Source organism: Coenobita brevimanus, unplaced genomic scaffold (assembly GCF_032717465.1).
Source record: "Coenobita brevimanus isolate Jiangsu-jjx unplaced genomic scaffold, ASM3271746v2 jjx.HiC_scaffold_1986, whole genome shotgun sequence".
NCBI lineage: Eukaryota > Metazoa > Arthropoda > Malacostraca > Decapoda > Coenobitidae > Coenobita > Coenobita brevimanus.
Window position 1 is genome coordinate 32,501 of NW_027642871.1, and position 12,500 is coordinate 45,000.

General features: G+C 38.3%; 1 protein-coding gene across 1 annotated transcript in view; it reads right to left on the bottom strand.

The window, feature by feature from the left end:
* LOC145389730 (G-protein coupled receptor moody-like) overlaps positions 1 to 12,500 on the bottom strand; it is a 46,061-nt gene that overhangs the window by 21,253 nt on the left and 12,308 nt on the right. The window contains exons 2-3 of the mRNA XM_080264924.1: positions 10,894 to 11,082; positions 615 to 670 (exon numbers count right to left, since the gene is read on the bottom strand). Of these exons, the coding sequence (XP_080121050.1) occupies positions 615 to 670; positions 10,894 to 11,082 (245 nt within the window). The remainder of the gene's footprint in view (positions 1 to 614; positions 671 to 10,893; positions 11,083 to 12,500) is intronic.

Consider the following 12,500-nt stretch of genomic DNA (forward strand, 5'->3'; position numbering starts at 1 on the left):
GAGAGAGAGTGACTCAGCAAAGATGATGATTGATTACTTACATTCTCGCCTGAGCCAAGCAAACTTTCTCTCTCTCTCTCTCTCTTTAAATTCCACCCTTTTATCCTTTCCTTCCTGTGTTTTCCTTTTCTCCGACTGCCCTCGGAAGGAAGGAAGAAAGGATGGATGAAAGGAAAGAAGGAACAAAGGAAGGAAAGAAGGATGGAAGGAAGGAATGAAGGGAGGAGAGATGGAGGGAAAGAGGGAAGAAAAGAATGAATGAATGAAAGAAGGAAGGGAGGATAGAGGGATGAAAAACTGGATGGAATGAATGAAGGAACGAACTAACAAAGTAATGAAGGTAGGGAGAAAGGAAGGAAGGAAGGAAGGAAGAGGGAGGAAAGAAGGAAGGAGGGAAGGAGAGGAAGAAAGGAAGAGGGAGGAAAGGAGGAGATAGGAAAATAAGTGGAGGAGAGAGAAACAGAATGAAAATGAGTGAAACTGAGAGAAAGAGTAAAAATATGAAGGGATTATAATAACAACACACACACACACACACACACACACACACACACACACACAAAGCAATAACAGAAGCTGGAGCAGACAAAACACAAGTGCCAGACAACCCCTACCTTTTTGCAGCTGACGAGGGCGATGATGGTGATGAGGTTGGCCGGGACGCATATTCCTGAACTCGGGACTAGTATATACAGGCTCCGCCCCCATGGCCGTCATCCTTTGGCTGGGCTCCTCCCCTGGCGTATTACCAACAATGATCTCATAAATAACCTTTTAAAACACCCTTATATGTGTATAAATGAAGGGTAATTTATAAGCAATTACTGCAAATATATATGTTATGGCCTTATGCCATTAAGTTTCCTCCTTTCTTAAGGTACACTGTATAAAAAGCACATGGTGTAATAAGTTTGGTCAATGGTATCACTGCTTACTTCGACGATATTATTCATAATTCCGCCTCACAAACTCGAGATAATGAATTTGAATGCATAACTTCTTTGCATCATATTTAGCTAAAACATATGTACTTGCACGTTGTATGATTTTTTAAAGAATTTTATATACTAATAAGGCATAGAGTAGCCTATTAGCATTACGTTTAAGGTAGTCATTGATTACAACACCCATTTTTATTAACGATAGATCGACATTCTCTGAGCCAGTGTTCATTCAGACATGGAGGCTGTAAATATACACATGGATAGCTTCCAAACTACTGATATTGTGATTGAGGAGGAATGTATGACTTTCAGGACAAATGTAAAGTGTAAGGAAGATTTTCAACGGTGGAAAGATTTGTTTTGTATGAAGAATCGTGTGTGCTTCAACAAGTACAAGACGTACTCTGTGGGGAAGAGAAAATTGTTTCGCCAGACATTGAAATGCCACCATGGATTTCTACATAAAGGCGTCAAAAAGACAAATACTGGGTAAGTATTAGGCTATTAGCTACTCATTAAAAAAACCCTCCTTAACACTATGGGTCCAAGCTCTCTGGGTTATAATCTCCAGTGATTGGGGTTGGATTTGCTATTATCTTTCTTCATGTTGGCCTGTCCTGTGCTACTCTTTCCTTGGTATTCATCTCATGCTGAACTGTGGCTTGATCTCCATTTTTTTCTTGGTCTTTAAACTGGCCTCCTTTCAGGAATCTCCATTAGATTTAGTTATATTTACATAAATTTGTTCTACAAAGGGAGTCAAAAGGGGCGAAGACCCAACCTGTTAGGCTACACTAGGTTAGGTTAGGTTATGCTTGAGAAATAAAGGCTATTGGAGGGTGCATCACTAAAAAGGTTAACTTTACGCAGAGCTGAACTATAACGACTAAACCTAACCACATAGATAGGCCTACTACTTATAGCAAAAATTACAAATCACCAGAGTAAGCATGCAACTCTTCTTTCAATAATATCATTTTGATGCCTGGATACTCACAATAGGAAACCACGGTTATTTCATGGGGTTGATCAGTGGCTTCAGATTATATCATTAAATTTTATAATCTTAATACCTAGGCTATGTGTAATGACTGCATGATAAACTTAGCGGTAATCAGTAGGCCAAATAGAGTCTGGGTCTAAAAAAAAGGCATATAAAGCTCATTGCTGCACAGTTGTTTTGTAAATACATGAAAACTGCTGGACTGCATTTTCAGTCTTAAATTTGAGCTTTCTTTGATAAATATTATACTACAGTATTTTATACATCATGCCCTGTAGTATGTTTTCTTTTGATTTGAAGATTTTGTTTTTTTTTCTTTTTAAGAAAAATATTATGTACTGTAATCATTGCTGTTTTTTCACAGTTGCAAGGCGCTTATGGATGTTGAGATCAAGATTGTACACTCAAGATCTTCTGAACAGATAAGGTCCTTTCCATGCTTCATGACAATCAGGGGAAATCACAACCATCCCCTTGACACGGCTGAGGTTCTGAATGAACTGAGAGTTTCTCCATGCACCAGAGAGATGTTCAACGATTACTTCAGACAAGGTAGGATATATGAAACGTTCTTTTCATGTGCATAAACCATCAAACTTCAAAGATTTCTTTTCACAATTGGTATTGTGTTCTCCCAAGATGAAATTTTGCCAGTGATCTTTTGGAAGAACACTAAATAAGTTTTGGCACCATACATCAACTGCATCCATTTATAAATATGTAAGAACACTATGCATGCAGTGCATTCATATGCAACCAGAGTATACATTAAGTACATTTTGTGATATTCTGCATAAATGTGTGTGTGTGTGTGTGTGTGTGTGTGTGTGTATTTACACACACACACACACGCACATTACTATATTTCAGTCCTTCATATATATACGTTATTACTATTTCATTCCCTTTTTTCAGAACTCTTATACGCTGTGGTGAAGCTTATGCGTCTTCTTCCTCAACCAGTGCAAAGTGCATAACAAGGTTAAGAAAAAAGAAACAAAAATGGTTATATAAGCTCTATGTTTTAAGATAAATAATATAAGCTCTTAGCTTAAGATTTATAATAATAGCTCTAAACTTAATATATGTAATATAAGCTCAAAGTTTAAGATATATAATATAAGCTCTAAGCGATATACATAATATAAGCTCTTAGCTTCGGATTATAATAAAAGCTCTAAGCTTAAGATATATAATATTAGCTCGAAGTTTAATATAAGCTCTTAGCTTAAGATTTATAATAAAAGCTCTAAACTTAATATATGTAATATAAGCTCAAAGTTTAAGATATATAATATAAGCTCTAAGCGATATACATAATATAAGCTCTTAGCTTCAGATTATAATAAAAGCTCTAAGCTTAAGATATATAATATTAGCTCAAAGTTTAAGATGGTATATATATATATATATATATATATATATATATATATATATATATATATATATATATATATTTTTTTGTAATATAAGCTTTAAGCTTAAGATTTATATAATATAAGCTCTTAGCTTAAGATATATAATAAAAGCTCTAAGCTTCAGATATATAAGCTCTAAGTTTGAGATATATAATATGAGCTCTAAGATTAAGATATTTTTGCATGCAGTGTTTTACAAGCAGCAAAATCAAATGAAACTTGTTTCTTCTTCCCTAGGCCCGTCGTTCCATCCCTTCCATTTGCATTTTACGAAGCGCAGTGAATACGGTTACAGTATTCATACACCCCCATCACAGGGTGGTTATTATAAATGATGTGCTTATCTTTTACAGGTATGGCACCAGGTCAAGCATACAGGCACCATTTGTTAAAGATGGATGTAACAGATGACTTGCATGATCAAGCCAATAAGTCCAAGAATCCTTCTCCAAAGAGTGTTGAATATATGTGGACGGTATGGAGGCAGAGTGAGCATGGAGGACTAAATACCCCATCAATGTTTGATGCAATAAGGATATATGCAGAAGATCATCCAGAACTCATTCTGAAAATTAGCCAAGAAAATGAAAAGTTTGCTATAGTTTTGGTTACCCCCTTCATGATGAGAGCACACAGGCAACTGAAAGAGGCAAGAGAAGTGGTGTTCATCAATGCAACGGGCTGTGTTGATCAACTTAACACAGCAGTTATACCATTCCTTTGTGCTGGACCAGCTGGGGCTGTGCCATTGGCTGTGGTTTTCACTTCATCTCAAGATGAAGCAACATTAACTAAAGGTAATTAATGTGTATAGTGCATCCTTCAATTCTCAGTTTCCATTTTTGTGTGTGTACTAATCTTTCCAAGTCTCTAATGAATGCAAATTATATATAATTTTCTTCTTTGTGCAATACAGGGTTTGGTATGGTAAAGGAAGTTCTTGGGGACTGCGCCTTCTATGGGAACGGACATCCGCAATCCTTTATGACGGACAATTGCGATGCACAAAGGAAGGCCTTATCAGTCATCTGGCCTACTTCCAAGCTATTCCTTTGCGTATTTCACATACTGCAACAAGTATGGCGCTGGCTTCTTGATTCCAGGCATGGCATCAATAAAATGATCGCCAAGAACTAATGGCTGCAGTAAAATCTCTTGTTTATGCTGAGTCAAGCAAGGCTTTTGATGAATTGCTGGAGAAGATTTTAAGCAATCCGTTTGCTGAGAAATACCCCAATTTCAAATGGTAATATATTTTTCTCATCATTAGGTAAAAAAAGTTAATTTGTCAAATAAACATTGACGGATATCCAACTGGATATTACTGAGATTCGGTTGGATACAGGATAGTAGAAATATTACCGGATATGTTGGATAACTGTATCATAAGATATCCATTACATCCCTATAAATTCTATCTTATCTGTAATAATTCATGTTATATATACCTATATACTGTATATATACGTATAGTGATTTGAATTACATATTTCAGCCACCTCATCACCCTAGTCCAAAGGCGAGAGGAGTGGGCCATTGCCTTCAGAGCTGGTGCTTTGTTAAGAGGCCATCACACTAACAATTACTGTGAGGCAACGATGTGCATCATAAAGGACAATGTTCTTAATAGGAAAGGATTAAGCTTAACTTAACATATTTGAAGAGTAATTTATCTAACTTGGCATTACTGTACAAGGCCATATTTACTTGTATGTGGGCCCCAAGGCCACACCCCTAAAAATAATGAGAAGAAATTAATATATGAATTGGTGAAACAAGCCATTCCACTGTACCTGGTTGGCCCCTAGTAACTATTACAACACTCCCATTCATATAGCATATGAATACAGACTCCCTAAAGTTATATCTACTTGTTTGTTGGGTCTTATATGGTGCACTGGAAGAGGTATTCTTCATAGCAATAAGATGTCTTTGAAAGGTGACCCTTGTACGTAGTGTCACCTAATTAATAAGTCTTTCATTATTTTTCAGATGCAAGGCCTACAACACTGCTCAGCTGGTAGTGTTTATGGCAGAGATCTTTGACTCCTACATGAGACAGCGTATAGTGGATGTGGCACTGGGTCGACGTCGAATGAACAGAGTGATTGTGGGCACACTCCCTTTGGAAACAGTAAAACCCTTAGGTGGTGGGATATACCAGGTGCAAAGTGAGAATGACCCAGGACAAATGTATGTGGTAGACCTTAATATTGGTATGTGCACATGCATCAGAGGAAACAATGGTGCAATCTGCAAGCATCAGGTTGTATGTGCTAACCATGGAATGACTGTGGTGCCCCAGATGCTTGTGCTGAACAGTAGCACCCGTCTTTGGTTGGCAGTTTTAGCCCTTGGTGAAAGTAAAGCCCCCGCAGAGGGTTTTTTCAAGTCTTTGAAAGAAGTACAAAGTGGTGAAACAACTGAAGAAAATTGTAAACCTGATATTGAAGGAAATTCTTCCCATGATAATTGTACAGAATCACAGATAAAAACAGAAACACCTGATGTGATGTCAGCAAGTAGCATTATTGATGAGGAAAATGCTGAAAATGAGGACATTACTGCACAGTCACATGAGGCTGCAGAAGCACTTGCGAAAACATGTGCTAAATATGGTAATGCAGACACCCTCTTGGGTATTAAAAAATTCATAGACCGGTTGAAGTCTGCAAAATCAGCAAATCAGTTAAACAGTTTCTTGAACATTATGGGATCATCAATGAAAAAAGGAGCTGGTCGTGGGAAGATACCTTGCCAGCCAACTTCAATTGCAAGGAGAACCCCAGGTATGCCCAGAGGAGCTGCTACCCTTGGTAAAGGACGTCGACCTTCATCAACTCTAACGTCAAGACCCAAACGTCCTCATAACCTAGCCCATAATGTTCGCAGCAATGTGGCTAATGCCAAGTCCCATGGTACTGGTCACTGATCTGAAGTCCAATAATTTGATCACAACCATGAAACTTAATACTCACTCTCTCTCTTGTTTTATTCTTGTTTTCTTGATACTAAACCCTATCCTTTCCTCTCAGTACTGGAACTTATGGTAAATATACAAAATCACTGCTCCACGCCAACGTGTATAGGGACCTACCCACTTTTTCCCGAAACAACTACCTGCTAATCCTGTATTGAAGATTCTAGGTTATTACTTATGTCTGTAACTGCTCTCTACACAAGGAAATATTCTTGGTTGTTGTTGTCAAGTGGACTTAGAATCTGACAGGGGTCGACCGAACTCTGAACTTTTTGATGTATTAACCCATACAATACCGTGGTTGCGTTTTCGCAACAGTAAACATGCATCAACATGATGGAACCTGTACTGACTGTGTATGGCCTGGGAGAGAACTACTAGCATTCAGTGCAAGGCTGACAGTCATAGCTAACACACGCATTCTGTGTTTCTCTTCTAGGTACCATAGTTTATTAATGAGGGTAATCTAAAAATGCAGCAAAAGTTACTTCACCATGTCTACACACAAACTAAGGTAAGACCTATACTTATTATAAAATTTTTCTAGATTTTTTACTTTTAACATGAAGCCAAGACATTTCTAGTGCTGTTTACCAAATACTGAGTATTTTAAGAATTTCTATGTACTTCAAATCCTTTTGAATATTTTGCCTTTTTTGGGGGATGCAAAAACGCTACAATGGGAAGGTGTCCCTGTGTAAGTGTTGCATTTTTGCAACGATGGGCATCAAGCCCCATACACTGTAATACTTTAGATTTATACAATATAAAGAATTATATTTATAAAGACAACACAGAGTGTGAGCAATATTTATCAGTCTAATAAAGCATTTTTTTCCCTCCACAGAGGTTTGACGTGGAGTGAGATAGCAGAAGAACTTGACAGAGTGCTGGAAGATGAAAACAGCGAAGATGAAGATAAAGATGAGATAGGGGTAACAAGGTCAGAGGGCCAAATATCTGTCTACATAACACCACCTGTAGACGGGAATGTTACAGATGAAGACTCAGGAGAAGAAGATCAAGTTGACATAAAGAATTTGCCTGGATCGCAACTTCTCAGTGAAGCTCTGATGGGACCTTCCACAGAAGACATACAGCAAGAAGTAGTAGAGGAGAGTACTTCAAAGCCCGATACATCACAATCGAATGGTAGAAAGTCTAATGTAAAAGCCAAGGAGAGTGCTAAGATGAGTGGTAGAAAGACAAGTCAAAACGTAAAGCGCATGAAGATTCGACAGTGGGTTGAAGAAGACATGCCTTCCAAACACGAACTCACAAGCTATCCCTATAAACCTAGTATTACTGATATACCTCGTCAACCTCATGAAATATTTGATCTCTTCCTAGACATCACTGCAATAGAAAGGCTGACCAAAGACACAGTATTATATGCAGTTCAAAGAGGTAATCATTCATTCCAGCTATCAAGCAACGAGATGAAGGTTTTTATTGGTATATTATTGCTCTCAGGATACTGCACTGTGCCACGACGTCGTCTTTATTGGGCTACAGAAACTGACGTAAGAAATGACCTTGTTGCCAATTCGATGAGAAGAAATAGATTTGATGAAATTATGAAATATTTCCATGCAGCAGACAACACTCAGCTTCAAAAACAGGACAAGTTTGCAAAAGTACGTCCTTTCTTGGATATATTGAATGACAGATTTATCAAATTTGGAGCAGCCTTTGGACCTACAACTGTGTCTATTGACGAATCCATGATTCCATACTACAGAGGCCACCCAACAAAACAGTTTATAAGAGGCAAGCCTATCCGTTGGGGTTACAAAGCATGGGTAGCAGCTACTCCACTTGGGTATTGCTACCATATTGATCTGTACCAAGGGAAATATGAAGGTAAAAACCATACAAACTATAAAGACACATTTGGTTTAGGAGGTGAAGTTATACTAAACATGCTTGACCCAGGTAGAAAATATTCACTCTTCTTTGATAACTTTTTCACCTCACTGAAATTACTAGAGGAAATACAACAAAGAGGTCACTCTGCTACTGGTACAGTTCGGATCAATAGAACAGAAAAATGTCCGCTGAGTAACAAAGCACAGTTTGAGAAACGTCCCAGAGGAACTGAAGAACATTATATGGAGAAGGATTCTGGCATCATCATGGTAATGTGGAATGACAATGGTGTGGTTACAGTGGGATCTACTCAGTACGGTGTGAATCTGAAGAAACAAGTGGAACGTTTTTCGGCATCAGTGCGCAAAGTAATTACAATCCCAATGCCTGATGTAATTGGAAAGTATAACTCAAGTATGGGTGGTGTTGACAGAATGGACCAGAATATGGCAAAGAACCGTATAGCGATAAGGGGAAAGAAATGGTACTTCCCACTTCTCGCATACCTACTGAATGTATGCACGAATAACGCATGGTTATTTGCCAGGGAAGGGGGCTACAAAGAAGACTTTTTAGCATTTACACGTCAAGTAGTCCAACACCTGTTAAAGACTTATGGATCTGCATCTTTGAACCCTGGAAGACAGAAAATGCTTGTAGCGAGTAATGCATCTACTAGTGATACCAGGTACGACAATCTGGGTCATAATATCCAAAAAAGTGATCCAGAAAGCCGTCGTCGATGTTGATATTGTAAGAGCCAAACTTTGTACGTATGCAAAAAGTGCAGTGTTCCTTTGCATGTCAAATGCTCATCAAAATATCATAGCATTTAGATTCACTGATAATGTACAATATGGGTTTCTATTGAATTAAAGGAGAACGTTTGTGTTATTGAGTTTTGGAGAATATTTTTCAGTTTAAAATATCAATACCATGAACAATTTTCTTTCTTGAACTGAAAGTTAAGTATTATACATATTATTTTTATGTTTATATAATTGTTATAGTTCACAATACATTTGATTGAATTGGTAATGGAATCAATGTTTTGTTTAAATAATGCAATACAAATTAAAATAAATTTAAGAGAGAAATGCCTTTTTAATTAAACCTGTTTTATTCCATATTGCAGTGGGATATAAATATCATTATTGTGTAATATCATTCGACTATGTGCCCATCGATGCGTTTTTGCAACGCTAGGTGTGGGATGTGTGCCCATCGTTGCGTTAATGCAACAAATAAAAAAATCCAATTACTACATGAAGGAGAACCTCGTGTGTAAAATATCATCTGAAATGATGCAGTAGTATCATAATGAACATCATATATGAACAGTAGGTAAATCCAACCACCTTAATTTTTTACGGGCATAAATGGGTTAATATGGGCATTGTAACGACGAGCACTCACTAAAACCTTCACGGAAGGTAGTACGTAATGTATACTGTCTTGTTGTAAGACTACTATACACACAGGCATGGAGCTGTGATTCTATATTTACCGAACATATTATTATCCTTAAATATTTTACTTCCTTTGCTACTTTAATATTTTTGATGTGGTCAGGTTGTTCCCTTTTATTGAAAATTATAATACTGCTCTTATTTTTTTTCCTGAGGCCTGTATATATATTTGAATAGGTCAGTATATGTACGTATCATCCTGCACATTTCTTCTGTCCATGCCATCAATAAAATGGAGGGTTTATTTTGAAATTTTCGTCATGAAAACCTCCTTCCTTTTCCAATCTACATACACCTTAACACTCTACCCCCATCTCTCTCTCTCTCTCTCTCTGGTCATCTGGGTGATGTACAGGCGACGGCAGACTGCCAAAAATCGCCCACCCAATACCTAATAAGGGAAAGTAGTCCTATGTCATATCTTCCAAGAGAGGTTTTGGTTACAACAGACACCTTCAGCCAATGACCTATCACTTGGAAGAAAATATGACACAGTACTCCTCCCCTTGAAAGATATCAGAGGGACGGATTTGGGGTAAGTCTGCTGTCAGCTGTACTGGTTCATCAGAGACATTGAGCATCATTAGTGTTTCTCCCCACGTCTTGATCAGGACACAGGATTTTCTGTTGAGAGTAGTTAGGAAACTATGATTTTGAAGATATTTTCATGTAGATTAGAAGCAAGAAGTGAACTACAGACTCATTTTCCTGAGGGTGTTTATTGGTAATAAAAATGGGTGTTGTAATCAATGACTACCTTAAACGTAATGCCAATAGGCTACTCTATGCCTTATTAGTATATAAAATTCTTTAAAAAATCATACAACGTGCAAGTACATATGTTTTAGCTAAATATGATGCAAAGAAGTTATGCATTCAAATTCATTATCTCGAGTTTGTGAGGCGGAATTATGAATAATATCGTCGAAGCAGTGATATACCATTGACCAAACTTATTACACCATGTGCTTTTTATACAGTGTACCTTAAGAAAGGAGGAAACTTAATGGCATAAGGCCATAATATATATATTTGCAGTAATTGCTTATAAATTACCCTTCATTTATACACATATAAGGGTGTTTTAAAAGGTTATTTATGAGATCATTGTTGGTAATACGCCAGGGGAGGAGCCCAGCCAAAGGATGACGGCCATGGGGGCGGAGCCTGTATTTATAGTCCCGAGTTCAGGAATATGCGGCCGGGACGCCGAGGACGATGAAGGCGACGCAGCAGAAGACGGCAAAATCCAGCAGGTGTGGAGGGTAGTTGGCGAAGAGCGCCTCTACTCGCGTCCCATTGCTCGAGGGGGAGGTCTGGAGGCTCAAGTTGTGGGCCAAGGAGGAGAGGTAGACGGTCCCCTGATCTCCAAGGATGAGGGTCCCACTCGAATCCAGGTCTTCATTTGCGTTAGTGGGATTGACAGATTCTTGGAGATTTAAGCCTCTGCCTGTGCTTACGGTGAAGAAGAGAGCCTGGCTGACGATGGATGTGGAGTTTTGACCATCCACCTCCTCCTTCACTTCCTGCTGCCTCCCTCCTCCTCCATATACTCCTCCAGCAGAGCGGAGCAGTGCCCCTAAGATGCCCTGACCTTGCCTGACTTCAGACTCCGTACTGTTCCTTACTGTGTCAAGGAAGGTCATGGTGTGTGTAGCCCCGGTCAGGTCCACCCTAACAAGCGTCCTGTCTTCCTCATCATTTTGGTCATTCACTCTTCAATGCCGGTGTCTAATTTTCAATCTTCCCTCAGATTTCATGGCTGCCTTTCCCTGTACTGTCAACCCATTTCAGTATATCATTAGCCTGCATTTCTCTACTGGGGTTCACAGCACTCAGGATGCATGTAACTCTTCCTCCTGTCTCAGCAGCACTTCCTGTATTTACCTTACCCAAGTTCCAAGCGACTAGATTTTTTCCAGTTTTCTTTAAGTTTTTCTTGTGATTTTCTGTGGGGTTCTTGCAGTACTATCAGGAATCCACCAAAACATTCCTTCGTCATGAATTTCCCTGCTTGCATGCACCTTATGTAGCTTCTAAGTGACTGGATCTTTTCTTTGGCCTTAACTACTGCAATAATGCAAGAGTTAACCGTTACTCCCAGTCCTTCATTTATGCAACAGGTCAACTCTGGAACTGTCTCCCTCTGTCTGTATTTCCTACTTCCTATGATCACCAGTCTTTCAAACGCAGTGTGTCCAGGCATCTCGAAATGAACGGATCTTGAATCTGGCTCTCTGTTATCTGGCTTTTATTTTTTCTTGGAGGGAACAATCTTGCTGGCTCCTGGCCTTTGGTTCTTTCTTCCTTCAACAAAAAAAAAAAAAGGATAATTGTCCGGCATTTAAAAACAACTGAAATCTGACTCTAGCATTTAAAAACAACTGAAATCTGACTCCAGCATTTAAAAACAACTGAAATCTGACTCCAGCATTAAAATACGACTGAAATCTGACTCCAGCATTTAAAAACAACTGAAATCTGACTCCAGCATTTAAAAACAACTGATATCTGACTCCAGCATTTAAAAACAACTGAAATCTGACTCCAGCATTTAAAAACAACTGATATCTGACTCCAGCATTTAAAAACAACTGAAATCTGACTCCAGCATTTAAATACGACTGATATCTGACTCTAGCATTTATATAAATACGACTGAACTCTGACTCTAGCATGCACATACGACTGAAATCTGACTCTAGCATTTAAATACAACTGAAATCAGACTCATTTAAATACGACTGAATACTGACTCTAGCAATTAAATACGACTGAAATCTGACTCATTTAAATACCACTACTCTAGCAATTAAA